Consider the following 15,766-nt stretch of genomic DNA (forward strand, 5'->3'; position numbering starts at 1 on the left):
CAATAAGCAAGATTTGCACGGATTTACCTGTGCTCACCGACTAATCTGTAGTGCACAATTTCACCTGTTTTTCATCACATCAACGGTGTGGTAAGACCCATTTGGAATTGTGCACTACAGATTAGTAAGTAAACAAAATCAAGCCTGCACGTACCTTGCTTACTGTAAGCCAGTTCATACATGCTTACTGGTTAGTCTGCCCTGCACACAATAAATATTTGTAGAAAACAAATAAATGACAAAATCGAGTGTAATAGAGATTAAGTAACATGTCCATGTTCATACAGGTAATAAGTGGCAGAGTTCTGATTCAAAAGCCCGTGCTCTTAAACCACTCAAAGATACCACTACCAGAGTTGTAATAGTGTAGGCAGGAGTTAAGTCCTCTCCTGGAGCAGTGGGGAGGGAAAAAGGGAATAGAACTGCTTGGGTTTTGTAACAGATTGGATATGGAAAAACGTTGAAGGGGATCAACTAGGATGACTGGTTTCTAGATTTGGGTAAATGGTAGTGCAATTCATCAAGAGAAAATACAAACGACTTCTGATTTGGGCAAAAAGATTAAAGAGGAGAACGTGTAATTCACAGTCCTTCTTTACCATCCTTCTAGATTACTGAAAAGTGTTGTTAATAAAAGCAGGCATCAATCATCTTTAGTTCGAGGCTGGGTGCCAATGGCGAGGAGAGGTATGCAGGTGGGCAGGCGGGCCTCGAATAGGAACTTTTTTTTTTTTTTTAAGTCAGTCCAAGTCTACAAAGAATACGTCCCCAGAAGTGTTTTAAATAACTGTGAAGTTAATTTTTAACGCAAACACTAAAGCTAAAGAAAGCACCCTGCCATGTGTTGTCAGCCGTAGTCGTATTTTAGGTTATCTTGGCTGTGACAGTGGCTTTCTAGAGCTGACAATCAACAAGGTGGCCAGGAGAGGCGGGAAGGTATCCTTGGGACCGCGTACAACACAGCGCGCGAGCTCCCTCGGACCTGGCTGCGGCCTCAGCCCCCTGACAGGTCGCGAGAAGCTCGCGCCCCAAACGACTCCCAACCACCGGCCTGGCGCTGAGCTGGGGGCAAGCCGCTCGGTTTCCTTTACTCCCGCCTGACGGCCTCCGGTCGGTAGATAGCGCTGTGGGCTCGCAGGGGCGGCCGCGGCACGAACGAGCACCGCCTCCCTGGTGCGCATGCTCGCCCCTGCTACGCTCTCGCTTTTTTTTTTTTTTCCGGGCGGCCTCGGCGGCTGCGTACTGACCGTGGGATGGGAAGTGAAGCTCCAGCAAGCGGCTGCGACGGGGCTGTGAGGAGCAGCCAGGGGGAGGCGGCGGCGGCGGCGGCAGCTTGTCGGTGAGCAGCAGGGAAGAGAGGAGCCAGGGCGGAGCACCTGCAGGCACGGGCGGCGGCCCCACCATGGCGATCCGCAAGAAGAGCACCAAGAGCCCCCCGGTCCTGAGCCACGAATTCGTCCTGCAGAATCACGCGGACATCGTCTCCTGTGTGGCGATGGTCTTTCTGCTGGGGCTCATGTTCGAGGTGAGCCCGCCCCGCGCCCCGGCCTCCCGCCCTGCCGTCCTCTCCCGCGGCCCGGGCTGCGGGCCCCGACCCCTCCGCCTGGTGCGGCAGGGGGCTCGGCCCGGGCCGGGGGAGGCGCCGGTCCCGTCGCCCAGAGGAGCGGGCCCGCGCTGCCCGGCCCTGCCCGGCCCTGCCCTGCCCTGCCCTGCGGTTCCGGCGGCCGCCCCGGGCTCCACGGCCGGCCGGGAATGCGGCGTCTCCAGAGGCCTCGCCGCCGCCCGAGGCGTGGGGGCCGCGGGCGCCCCCGATGCTGACACGCACGCCGCCTCCTCCCGCCGGCCGCGCAGTTCCTGGTTCCCGCGAAGGGTTACGTGGCAGCCGGCGAGGGGCCGCGCGGGCCGGCGGGCGGGGGGGGGGTGGGCGGCCCTTCTGCTGCCGAGCTGGCGAGGGGCGGTGGGCGGATTTCAGGGGGTGGCCGTGCTGTGCGGGGGGCCGATGGGGGAACAGCGAGGCCAGGCCTCTGGGCACCGGAGAGCGCCGGCCCGAGGCCACAGGCCCGGGGCGACTTGGGGTGGGGGGGCCCTTGTAGGACCGAGTTTGGGGTGAACGAGAAACCGACAGGGACGTGCCTTTGCTGTCTCCTTGGGAGGGCGGTGGCCGCATGGCACGAGTGAGTGGTCGCTACAGGTCCGGCACGCCGAAGACACAGTTGTTTAAGTAATTGTCTCTTAAAGTCAGTGATTTCATCAGTTATCCAACTTTTTGCCCTGACACTTGCTTTTTTCTTAAAAAAATACGGTCTGGCACATAAATCAAGATTCCGAACAGCAGTATTAAGGAGTCAGATAACTGTCTTTTTGTTTCTTGAAGTATGAGAGAATGGAAACGTCAGGAGCGTGTAAATTGTCTTCCCACGTACCTGGTATTTCGATGACTTATTTAACAGCTGTTGAATGTAGATAATAAACTTTGAAAGGTGAACATGCAACATCCTAGGTTTTTTTCCTCTACACACACTATTCTTTACCTTTTCTTTATCTGTAGCATCTGTGCCCCAGCAGATGTACTAATTATTTTACTTATTTACCGTTTGCGTCCCCTCTCTTTGAAATGTAACCTCAATGAGGGCAGAAATTTCGATTTTTTTTTTTTTATTAGTCTGTGTCCAGTGCCTGGAATAATGCCTGGAATGCGGTAGGTGTTAAAAAGTATTTGTTGAATGAGCTATATTAACATTCTTGAAAAAAACAAATGGAAAGAAACTACCCGTGACCAAAAAAATGAGTAAATTTTTTGAAAACGAGCCCATTTGTTTTTGTTTTTTTAATGCTGTGATTAGATTATTTGCTATTTCTGGATGTAGATCGATATTTTTTTTTTAATTTCCGGTGTGTGTATGTTTGAAACCACTGCTAAGGAGTTTGGTGCAGGTGTAGTGGAAGGCGAGGTAGAAGGGAACTAATGTGTCCCAGGCACACTGTCTTCGTTCTAGGCTGAGTGACCCAAGTCTGAGCCTCAACTTTTCTGCGTATCTATAAAGGGAAATAACATCACCTGTGGCATTCTCCTCAGCCATTGTTTCAAGGATCAGATAATATGACCTGTGACAGCTTATAAAGCATTATATGAATGAATTATCAAAAATGCAACACTAAACATTTGTATTCACTTCTAAATCTGAATTTTATATTTATAGACAATTTTTTTTTATATTACGAGTAGTACTTCTGTATATACAATTATAGTCCACAATTTTCTGTATCTTGCCATTACCCATCCCCACATGGTAAGAATGCTTGATTTTAAAAACGTAATTTAAGAGTAATAAATAGCTGTAAATGCAGTGCTTTGAATGAATGAAATATAAATCAAAAATGATAATACTCAGAAATGGTATAGCTTTGCTTTTTGTATAAAATATATCACCTTTCATCACAGTTCTAGGGAAGTTTGACCACCTATACCAGACCTCAAATGTTAATGATTTTTTTTTTTAAGTGAGTGGATTTTCTTCTCTAAGTAAATGTGTTGATTTAAATTTTGTAAGTCTTAGTTGACACAACAGAGATACTAAACAGAAGTTTTCTTTTAAATCAGTTCAAAAGGGACTATTAAAGGGTTATACAGAAGAGGGAAGTTTGTGTAAATTGTACATTTTTCTTACCATATGTTCAAGTTTTAGGATTTGAAAGCATAGTATTTACATATGGAAAAAAGTTAACTACGTACGTTTTGCTATTTTGAGTTTTAAAATAATTGCTGCTGAATCTCAAAGTTAACATAATTACAGAATTACAGTAATTGTGCTGGGATAATAGAGAAGTTAATGTTTTTCCAGTAGAACTGTTAAGCTTCTGTATAAATGTATTGAGGAAATTCAAGGAATTCATGGTGACATTGACAAAGCAAACAGATACTATATTAGCCAAAATTAAGAAGCAATGTTGATATAGTGTAAACGCAGGGATTCTGGAGTTAAAGGGGGGATGTATGTTGAAGTTAAGGTTCTTCAGCTTGATAACTAGATAGCCTGGGGCATATCATGTAACTTCTCAATTTGAATTTACAGAAGGTATCTGTAACATGGGGCTCATTAAGTTACTCTGAGAATTAACTAGTGTTTTTTTTTTTTTACTATACCTAGTTCAGTGCTTGGTTTATGAGAGACACTCAAGAAATGGTAGCTATTGTTATTCCTTGGAAATTTATCAAAGAAGGAAAATAGAAGTTGTCATTTTTATGTGAGAGAAGGGCCCAGTAGTTAGCATCTTAAGAGATTATATATGGATACCGAAAAGGCTGATAAAGAGTTAGTGGGTTTTGAGAAAGTGTATGAATTTAATAATACCCAGGAAACTTCATGTTAACAAAAATTGTGAATTTTGAAATCATGGTTTTATTACAGTCATTCCATGTAATGCAAATCATGGTCTATAATGGCATATTTGAGTTAGGAAAATTTGAACAGTTGAAAAAAAAATGCTTGGGAGGGTTTCTGAAAGTGAGGGTGCAGAAAAGAAATGAGGAGTTAAGGGTTCCCAAGAGGAATATTTCCTATTTTCTGACTTCCCACATGTTCACAACTCTAGGTTGTTTGTGTTGTGTGAGTTTGGAGGACATTTACAGTTATAGCTATCTTAGAATAGTTACGGAGTTTTGTTGTGTTTTTAAGTATGACTTAATACTCTTGTATACTTTCTTTATTGCTTTTTTTTTTTTAAAAGAACTTAATCTTATATTAGCTGGTGGATTCAATAGCGGACACCTTTCAGGCATCCAGTTCATGTAGTAGTCACACCTTCCTCTAACTGGTACAAAATAGTTGACATCTCTGTCAAATAAGAAAAGATTACCAAGCCCCAACTGGTGACCACTTAACTGAAGAAATTTTATGAGATCCATAGTATTGCATACAACATAGAATTAGAGTTTTGGGGTAACCTGTTTAAAGTGTACGTGAATAATTCTCATTTTTTCCTTGTAAATAGGAAGCGGAGGTATAAACGTTATGCCTCATTTATAATCTCAGTTTACTTTGAGTGCATGTCTTCATTTCTTACTGTTGCTATAACAGAAACACCACAAATGGGTGGCTTAAAGAACAGAAATTTATTTTTTTTTTCACAGTTTAGAAGGCTAGAAGTCCAAATTTAGCTGTAGGAGAAAGCTATCTCTGCGTAAAGGGAAAATCCTGGCCTCTTTCGGTTTCAGCTTCTCTTTTCCTCAGTTGCTTGCTGATCTCCATGTGGCATCAGTCTTTCCCCATTTGTGCCTGCTTTGTTCTGTGCCTAATCTGCTCTTTGATGTCTCAGAAATGATTGGTTTAAAACACACTCTGTACTGATAGGGCCTCATTAGCATAACAGAGGAAACCTATTCCCAAATGGGATTATATTCTCAGGTATAAACCAACCAACCATCAACTGGATTCCAACTCATAGCAGCCTAATAGGACAGAGTGGAACTGCCCCATAGGATTTCCTAGGAGTGGCTGGTAGATTTGAACTGCAGACCTTTTGGTTAGGAGCCGAGCTCTTAACCACTGTGTCACCAGGGCTCCAGGTATAGAAAGGCGTTAGAATTTAAAACACATATTTTTAGGAGGGCACAATTCAGCCTGTAACAATGCATAACATATTCCTGTAGCATATTTGTGTTACAAACTGATCTATTTTACTATTCATTCATATATTAGTTTAAAGCAGTGCTGACTGGCTTGTGAGGTTTAGGAGCCCTGGAAATGGCTAGGAGCATGATTGCTGGTTTAATTTTTCAATAAACTTTTTTTGGATTTGTAGTTTGTGTTTTTTGTCTTCTCATTGTCCTTATGCCATTTGCTAAACTAGCTGGAGGTCAGATTTTAATTTTTTTTGGAAGCCTAACATATGAGGATTATCTAATTTCTGTTGCTCTTAGAATTTTATATTAAATTTATCTTTGAAGAATCTCACTTGTCATTTGTAAAGGGCTCTTAAGCAAAATGTTTTTTTAGCTATGGTAGTGATGACCTCATGTTCCAAACTGAAAACAGGAGAGTGAACGGTGTGTGTGTATATGTATATATATGTATACGAGGGAGAGAATTTATATGAAGAGTCTAAACAAATATATAAACTAAATAAAATTTAGTAATCAAACAATTTTATAAAACCATAATTACATGAAAGCAGTGTTGCCCTGGAAACTCATGGCATCATTCTGTTCCACAGTTCCATGTGAATGACCTGGATTGTAATACCGTAGCCTTACTGGCCTTTTCTACTCAAGTGACCAATTCATAACTCACTTTAGTTGACATAGTCTGCACCTTATCACCCAGTCCTGCATTATTTCCAGGCCCTGAATTCCAGATAGCAGAGTTCAGCTACAACCTACATTTTGTTCACCTCCCTTATTCTACTACTCAATTGCCAGTTCTCCACCTCGTCTAAGATTTTATGGTGCTTGGCCTCCTTTCCTTTTCCGCAGTGTATTGCCAACCCCCTCATAGCTTTGCTTCTCTTTTTAAAGCCCTGAACTACTCACCCACATTTCTCCCATGCAGGGCCCATTCATGAGTTGCTGAGAGTTCCTGAAGAGAGTCATACACTCATGCTGTGATAGAACCTATTATAAATCAAAGGTTTCTAACCGCGGATTAGCGTTTATCTAGTGTGAATTTCTTCAGTTTCTTGCCTTTTGAACTTACTGGTCTTATTTGTCTTATTCATTACTACTTTCTTCTAGGTCTAAGAAAAATGTTGTTCAAGATTAACTTCTTGCTCTATCCTTATATTTTTACTCTCTACCATATCTTTCCATCTGTTATTTCCCTTTCTGTACTATGTATTTAACTTCTCCCTTCTCACTGGTGCTTTCTCCATTGCCCCCACACGAGCTCAGACTCTCCTGTCTTAAAAACAAGTCTTGACCTGGCATCTACCTCTAGACATCACTTTGTTCCTCTTTTGTTCAGCTTAGTGTGATTCGGCTTTTGCTATTCATTGGAGTCACTCAGGTCATGATTCCTAATGACTTCCTAAATTGTCCAGTCTTATATGATTTTCAGTCTTTACCCTGCCACATCTCTTTTGAAACTTTGACTTTATTAACCACACTTTTTTGAAGCATTTCTCTCGACTTTAAAACACCAAGCTTTCTTCACACTCTTCTACCTTTGATCAGTCCTTGTAAGTTCTGCCACTGGCTTTTTCTCCACCCTTTCTATGGTTCTGACATTGTCATAATTTAATTCTCTACAAATTCTATACAATATTACTTGTATCATTTATGTATTTGTGCAATTTCAGCTACTATCTAAATTATTTTACAGAACTACCTGTTTTCATCATCAGTTTTGACTCAAAGCAACCTCACATACTATCTATACCAAAAACAGACAAGCAAAAATGTTGCTGTTCAGTCGAATCGGACTCGTAGTGACCCTATATGACAGAGTAGGACTGCCCCATAGGGTTTCCAAGGAGCACCTGGTGAATTCAGACTGCCAGCCTTTTGGTTAGCAGTTGTAGCTCTTAACCACTATGCTTCATGGGTTTCTGATACTATCTATTAAAAAAAAATTTTTTTTATAGAGTAGAACTGCCCTATAGGGTTTCCAAGGAGCAGCTGGTGGATTTGAACTGCCAACTTTCCACATTAAAGATTTTATTTATTTTTAGGAAGAATGGGAATTCAGTGAAGGATTTCAAGCAGGTGGGGGGGAGGTGGTAAGATGATCAGAAGATCACTCTGGTTGATTCACTCTGAGGGGCTCAAGAGACCATTAGTAGGCCAGCTATCTTTCTAAAAGGCATATATGAACATCCCCCTCTTCAAGATTCTCTGGTGGTGCTAGAATAAAATCTAAACTACTTGCTTGACAAACAAGTCCCATTCTAGTACTTGATAATGTTTCTAGACTCTTCTACCACTTCATGGTGTGCATATTATGCTTCCCTAGTATCCTTGCCATTTGTGTTTTCTGTTTTTTTCTACCTATACTTCCCTCCTCATTCCCTTCTCTGAGACTAGGCAGCTTCAGTTTTCCAACAAGACACAGCTTCAGTTCCACCTCCTGAGAAGCCTTTCCAGAATGTGCCTCATTCCCCACCCCAGAAGAACAACCAGGTTATTTACTGTATCTTGAGTACCCCCATTGCATAAGCTATTAACACTGATTTTTACAGTGCTGAAGCTGTTTGTTTAGATGTCTTTCTCCCTTACCCAGCTCCTTGTCTTTTGGAATTATATCATCTTTGTTATTCTTTCTTGCCTACCACAGTGCCTGGTGCCTATAAATATTGAGTAAGCATTTCTGTTGTCCGCTTTACTTTTACCCATAATTAGTTAGACATTTATTGAGCAGTTAACTTTGCCAGGTGTGTGGAAGATTCTCTCACACATAACACCCTCTACCTTTGATCCATTTTACTTATGTTTAGTGTGCTTTCTTTTATTAATTTGTATTTAAATTTTTCTTGCATAGCAACTTTGTGTTCATTGTACAGATCTAGAGTAGAGAATCATTATTCGTCAAATTACCGTTGACTGGACCTTCAGAGTACCTCTTGCTATCTGAAAGCTAGGGTGAATTGCACAACCTCATCTAAAGTGCAGAATGCCATGGTGAGCCATGTCAGCTCCTTGGTGATCAGGAATTCCCACTGTGCCTGTCAGAGTGCCACAGAACTGGGGTTCCCTTGGTTTTTAGATTTGGAGACAGCTTTGTAATGACTTTCCCCTGATTTACTATTTGGGAGAGGGTCACATACTGACTTGAACCTTTTCTTCTCTTTAGATAACGGCAAAAGCATCTATCATTTTTGTTACTCTTCAGTACAATGTTACCAACTCTGCAACAGGTAGGTACTTCCTTTTATTCTGTTAAGCAGAAGAGTTCAGTTAAACAAACATGGAAATTTCCATGAATATTAGGTTCTGCATTAGTCTCACAGATCCCATCTAGATTAGACTGAACATTATTTTGATGATATTGTAATGCAAGAGCTTACATTGTTGGTTGACTTCACCCTGTAAATCATATAAAAAACAGTTCTCTGTGTTTAATGTTTATCTGTTATTGTGAATGAGCTGGAAATTTCATCGAAGAACTTTTTTTGTTGGCTTCTCTACCCTCTAATTTTTCCATAAGAAAATTCTAAGAGTAGAGTTTTAAAATTTGTTTTAAGTGTCATTATTCAATCAAGGCTTTGAAAAGCGCAATGTCCAGGTTTAGTTTTTCTAACTTACGAGTTAATGTTTTTGACCTATAGTAACACTCCTCTTAAGCTTATTATTTTCACTTTTTTGTTGTGTTTGACTTCTAACAGCTATTTTGATTAGAGAAAATGTCAGTAAGCTCTAGGAATTATTCAGTAATTGTATCCAAACAATGTTTTTAGTTTATATTTCAAAAAGTTTTATTTCTAAATTATGCTACATAAAAGTCAAGTTGTTATTGAAAGTTCGTTGTCGTTAAGTACAGTAATATAATTAACTAGCATGGGTGAAGGATGGGGTATTTGTTAATAAAATATTAACATATTCAGGCAGTAAATCTGTCCTGAAGTTCTCTATTTAGAATGTAAAATCAGATACACAACATTGGTTTTTTGTTCAGTTCACATAGTTTTGTAAGTATTTGGTATAGTGATATAGTTATCAGGTTGCTCACAACTACAAAGGTGTCTTGAAATTTGAATATGCTGGAGAAGAATAAAGCTCTTTTATCCAAATCATACCCAAACACATGAGCTTGAGAACAAACAACAAGTGATAGCAATTTACAAGTATTTGATTAAAATTTGTTTTTAGAAATTATGATAATTGCAAGTTATAAAAAGAAAACATAAGTGATAGTTTTCACTATTTCTACTTCTTCTAGATCAGAACTAAATCAAATATAAGTTAAATCAGTTTTTCCATCGGAATCAAAATGTACTTTCTAGCTTACAAGTAGAGATAGAAAGTTTCTCGTAAAATGGGCAAAGGACTTGAATAGATATTTCATCAGTGAGGACATTCAAGTGGCCACTGTATATGTGGAAAGATGCTCAGTGTCACTAGCCATCAGAGAGATGCAAATGAAAACCATTATGAGACACCATTTCATTCCCACTAGGATGGCTAAGATTGAAAAAAAAAAAAAAAACAGAAAATAACAGATATTGGCAAGAAAGCAGGAAATCGGAACCCTTATCCATTGCTGATGGAAATGTAAAACGGCACAGCCATTGTGGAAGACAGTGGTGGTTCCTCAAAAAACTAAAAATAGAGCTACCATACCAAAAAAAAAAAAAAACTTGTTGCGGTCGAGTTGACTCCAACTCATAGCAACCCTATAAGACAGAATAGAACAGCCCTGTAGAGTTTTCAGGCAGCAGCTGGTGGATTTGAACTGCCAAACCTTTTGGGTGGCAGCCGAGCTCTTAACCACTGTGCTCCAGGGCTCCAGAACTACCATAAAATAAAATTAAAAATTCTACTTGTAGATATATACCCAAAAGACTTGAAAGCGGATACTCAGAGAGACTTGTACACAGGTGTTCCTTACAGCACTATTCACAATAGCCAAAAGGTGGACACAGCCTAAATGCCCATCAACAGATGGAATGGATAAACAAAATATGGAATATGGTACTACTTAGCCAGTAGGAGAAATGAAGTCTTGATACATGCTACAATACATATGGAGCTTGACGACATCATGCTGAGTGAAATAAGTCAATCACTAAAGGACAAATATTGTATGACATCGCTTATATAAAAAGACAAGAAAAGACAAATGTAAAGGGACCAGAGTTTATTAGTGGTTACCAGGGGTGAGAGGGAAGGGAAAAGGGAGGGTTATGGAAATACTACATTGATTAAGGGCAGGTTGCACAGCTGATTATTATGATTGCTGTCGATAAATTGTATACCTGTAAAAAATTGGATTGGCAAAAGTTGTGTGATAGATATTTTTATAACAACAACCAAAAAAAAAAAAAGCTGCTGAGGCTGCTTGTGTACAACCAAAAACCTCGCGGGATTTGGTTTCTTGGTTTGGAGGTTTAGGGTCATGGTTTCATGGGACATCTCAGTTAATCGGCCTAATAACGTGTTTAGTGCTTCTGTTCTACCTATTTCAATGTGCTGTGCCTGGGGTCTTGAAAGCTTGCAAGTGGCCATCCGAGGCATAACCATTGGTCTATATTTGCGTGGAGCAACAGAGGAAGGAGGAGAGTCTGGAATAGGAGGAGGAAATGGAATGTGTGGCTTCTTGCCTCCATGAACAACTGTCTTCTTTGCCATGAGACCAGAAGAACTGGATGGTGCCTGGCTACCATTGCTGAACATTTTGATTAAAGATTCTATAGACGAATCCTGATCAAAAGGGGGACAATGCAGAACAGAATTGCATTGCTTATGGACTCCAGAGTTTTTGGAGCCAAGGCAGTTGGACAAATCCCTGAAACTATTGCCCTGAGATAATCTTTAAACCTTAAGCCAAAAATATCCCCTTAAGTCTTAAAACCAAACAATCATTTAAGAAAATGCCTGCTGTTTTAAGAACTCTAGGAGATCAAATTGACAACAGCAACTAGAAAGATAGAAACCTTAGGGGGCAGCGAATTTACATTAATGAGGGAGGAACAATTCAGAAAAGGAGGGTGAGAATGGTTGCACAACTTGAAGGATGTAATGTCACTAAATGGTACATGTAGAAACTGTTGAGTTGATGTATGTTCAGCAACAGCAACAAAATAAATAAAATTAGTTTTTTAAGAAGTAGAAAGGTTCAAAAGTTGTTGGGAAAGACATGTAAATAGGGTAAGTATAATTTGTTAACCTGATCTGTACCACTGGGGTAGTATCAATTTTACAGCCTTGCTGAGGATCTGAGTGTGGCCTCCCCTCCCCTGTTTTTTGTGCTTTGATGGCTATAAATAACGTGCATCGAATCTTTGTAATTTCTGAAGCTTTAGGTAGCCTCCTTCTAGATAGCTGCCTCGATTTTTGTTGCCCCCTAAGGCTCAACATGTCTAAGTGCGTTTTACCTATGTAGAACTTAATTATTCGGTTAGTCTGATTTCGTTTTTTAACTATGTTGTACTTAGTGCTTTTTTAAAATAATCTGATGTGTATTTTGTGTGTGTATGTGTCCTTTTTGGCTTTCAGAAGGACAAGCTTCAGAGTCAGTGTCCCTTTATTACTATGGTGTCAAAGATTTGGCTACAGTTTTCTTCTACATGCTAGTGGCAGTAATTATTCATGCCATAATTCAAGAGTATGTGTTGGATGTAAGTATACAACCTTAGAAACTTATACTTTGTAAACTGCTAGCTCTTATACTATGATAGTTATCTATTAAATGTATTTTATAATATATTCTTAATTACTGAATGCTGTTTTTATTTTTAGAAAATTAACAGGCGAATGCACTTCTCCAAAACAAAACACAGCAAGTTCAATGAATCTGGTCAGCTTAGTGCATTCTACCTTTTTTCGTGTATTTGGGGCACATTCATTCTAATCTCTGTAAGTATGTACTATGCTTAAATTTTCATGTCTTAAAGTATTACATTGAATACAGACGCATGATAGACGTTTAATGCTCTTAAGCAAATCCTAAGCTTAAAGAAGGTTCTTCTTTTATTTACCTTAGCTTTTTTTTTTTTAAGCACTTCTTGTTTTTGTTCATCTAAGATTTGGAACTCTGCTAAGGAGCTAGTATAAATTAAGAGTTTTAGTGATAAATTTGTCTTTTAGTTTTTATACAGCAGAAATTCTAAACTATATTTAAAAAGTTTTAGAAAGCCCCACTTATAGTCGATCTGAATGTTATTTCTATATTTTGTAATCATTTGCAGATATGTCCATATTAGCAAAAAACATAAGTGGTCAGTGATACTTTTACTATGGTTATGTGAGTTGTACTGTTTCTAGCCATTTCCCACTTTAGAACCAATACAGGTGATTTCCATACAACTAAATTTTTTTCAATTAAGGGAGTTAACACCTTTAATTTTATCCATCTAACTAAGAAAGGGAAGGCATGTATCTACTTATTAGTAGTAATCCCTTAAATTTATGTGGTATTCCACAGTTTACATACTTTTTTGAGTTTGTTAGGACACAGTATTTTTTTTTTTTGTCACCATATTAAAGGTGAATAAACAGGTAAAGTAAATTTTCCAGGGTATAACAATGTTGGAGCTAGACTAAACTCAACATTTCACATTTGTAAGTCAGTGCTCATTTCATTTAACTCCACTGTTTTAATTATACTTTTAGATGTACTTAAGTTTTAGCTTAAAATCTATCATAAATTTTTTTAAAACAAAACATATTTCTGTAGGAAAATACAAATCTTAGTCAAGATAAGTCATGTTAGATTTTGTTTAACATAGGCATTAATTCTCACTGAATGGATAACCTAACCTGGGGCATTGAAGAAAAAGATGTGGCTAGTTTGTGGGTATAATTCCCTAAAATGTGGCTGCATCTGCTCCTGCTGCTGTCAGGTGCTGCATCTTCCCTCAAGCCCTTCTCTCATTACTGGAGACACAATTCATTGCTCCCACAGCCATTGTACCTTTGTTGTGTACGAGTTCTGTTTTTGGTAATTTCGTGTTTACTTACATACATGTATTTTTTACTAAATGAGATGGAAAGATTTTTGAAGGCCAAGAATCGTCTTGTTTGACTTTGTATCTCTCATATTGATTTTCACTTAGCTAAAGTAAACAGTTCAAACTAAATTGAAAATAAAGCAACTAAAAAGTCTGACTTCAGTGGACTCTTTGGAACCTGACATAGGAATTGGAAATGCGACAAATGAAAATATTGCCTTATTATTTTAGAAGTTTGCATTATACTCATAGGCTAATCTTTGTATCTTTTTTCTTAGGAAAACTACATTTCAGACCCAACTATCTTGTGGAGGGCCTATCCCCATAACCTGATGACGTAAGTCATTTTTAGCAGGCCTTTCTTAGTTAAGGACCATGGTCATGTCACTTTTGGGCAAATGTAATTCTTGTTATTCTCTTTAGGGCCTTTGAGAAATTCCTAAACTAGGCGAAAGTATATCTTTGGCAGTCCCACTGCCATAAGAAGAAAATTTCTGCATACTTTTTTCACGTATATAGTATTTTCAACACTTCCCCAAAGTGTCTGTATAGGCAGTCCCTGGCTTCTGAACATCTGACTTATGTAAAACCCATAGTTAAGAACCAACCCCCATGAAAACTATTATATTAAAAATTCGAGGTGCATACAATGGTTCATAATAACAAATGGGCACTACTTTGTGAGGTGCCTCAAAACAGTATTATTGTTACTGTATTATTATTTTAAAGATGTTTTAGTATATCTGGAAGTGTTTCTTTAATATTTTTCATACATAGAAAGGTACATGATGTCCAAGACAGATATTTGACTGACTTTAGATACAAACCATACCCAACTGTTTGACTTACGTACAAATTTGACTTGAAGACAGACTTAAAAATGGAACTCGTTCATAATCCAGGGACTGCCTGTACACTGCTGGAAGGCGCTCAATGGCTGCATAAACATTTATTCAGTTGCTCATTCTTCAAGCCCAGCTCTAATACACCTATTCCATTTTGGGATTTTTTTTAACTGCTTTAGCCTATATTGATCTTTTGCATCTCCAAATCTGTCATTTAGGATTATACATTTTATGTAGTATCTCTATATTGTCTCGCCTGTTTTATAATTGTTTCATTTATGTAAGTCTTGTGCCCATGCCCACCTAGACTGTAAGTGCCTTGACAGCAGTGGGAACTATCTCTTACTTTATATCCTTCATTGTGCCCAGTGGAGCGTAGATGATTGTCACCTAGGAAGTACTCAGTAACCACATTGCGATGTGAGAATTAGAGAAATGGATATGAAGGAAAGAAGGGAGAAACATGACCGTGGATATCTTTGCATGAAGTCTCACATATCCATTCCGCTGAGTTATTCTCTGATTTTAAAAAGTTAAATATATTTGTTGAACTTTAATAAAATGAGGTTGTATTTTTCCTCCAGAAATTATTTTAGATTGGCTTTGTGTTTTCTATGTTTGACTTTTAGAAGAGAGGGAGGCTGGAGGACAAAGAAAAAGCAGAAGGGCCATGGGGTATAATGTAAAAAGGAGAAGGGCCTTTTCCAGATTCTGGACTGATTAGGGTATACCTCCTGGGGAACCCTTCTACGCCTGTTCCACTTTCTTTACTTCTGGTTCTGCTTCCATTTATTTGGGGCGCTCTCCATGTTTCAATCAAGTACAGTTGCCGTATTTCCCTAAGGAAAAAGTCAAGGGATATTTGAAAATGGGACCGTTCCAGTTTCAGGTGATTGTTATTCTCTGAGCCTTCACTTCTGTGTCAGCCGTTTTGCCCTTCCTATACCCCTTTTGATGCGACCTGATAGGTCTGTGATTTGATTTCCTCAGTCACATTCATTATGCTTTCAGTAGCTAATGTGACATACTAATCAGTATTAATTAACTAATAGAAAGGAGCTCTGGTTCCTTCCACATAGCTTGCACGTTAGCAACAGCATTCTGCAGATAATGTCTTCGTCTTTGCGTCTGTTGTTTAAGCCAAGAGAGTCGACAATGGTGGGAGTGTCCTAGGGAGAAAGGGGAAAGAAAGCAGCTGTTGCAGAGTGGTTTAAAGACATGCAGGGTGTTATCAGGGGACCTGAAATTATAACACAAAGGTAGCTATGAGTATATCTTCATTTCGAGCATTTGTTTATTTTATTTTTCTTTTAATATTATGC

At 39.2% G+C, this 15,766-nt stretch overlaps 1 protein-coding gene across 1 annotated transcript in view; it reads left to right on the forward strand.

Moving 5' to 3' along the window:
- The first annotated feature begins 1,216 nt into the window (after window positions 1-1,216).
- TRAM1 (translocation associated membrane protein 1) overlaps window positions 1,217-15,766 on the forward strand; it is a 35,347-nt gene continuing 20,797 nt past the window's right edge. The window contains exons 1-5 of the mRNA XM_049853560.1: window positions 1,217-1,525; window positions 8,784-8,847; window positions 12,146-12,267; window positions 12,389-12,505; window positions 13,878-13,936. Of these exons, the coding sequence (XP_049709517.1) occupies window positions 1,403-1,525; window positions 8,784-8,847; window positions 12,146-12,267; window positions 12,389-12,505; window positions 13,878-13,936 (485 nt within the window). The 5' untranslated portion in view covers window positions 1,217-1,402. The remainder of the gene's footprint in view (window positions 1,526-8,783; window positions 8,848-12,145; window positions 12,268-12,388; window positions 12,506-13,877; window positions 13,937-15,766) is intronic.

This window comes from Elephas maximus, chromosome 15, assembly GCF_024166365.1.
Source record: "Elephas maximus indicus isolate mEleMax1 chromosome 15, mEleMax1 primary haplotype, whole genome shotgun sequence".
Classification (NCBI taxonomy): domain Eukaryota; kingdom Metazoa; phylum Chordata; class Mammalia; order Proboscidea; family Elephantidae; genus Elephas; species Elephas maximus.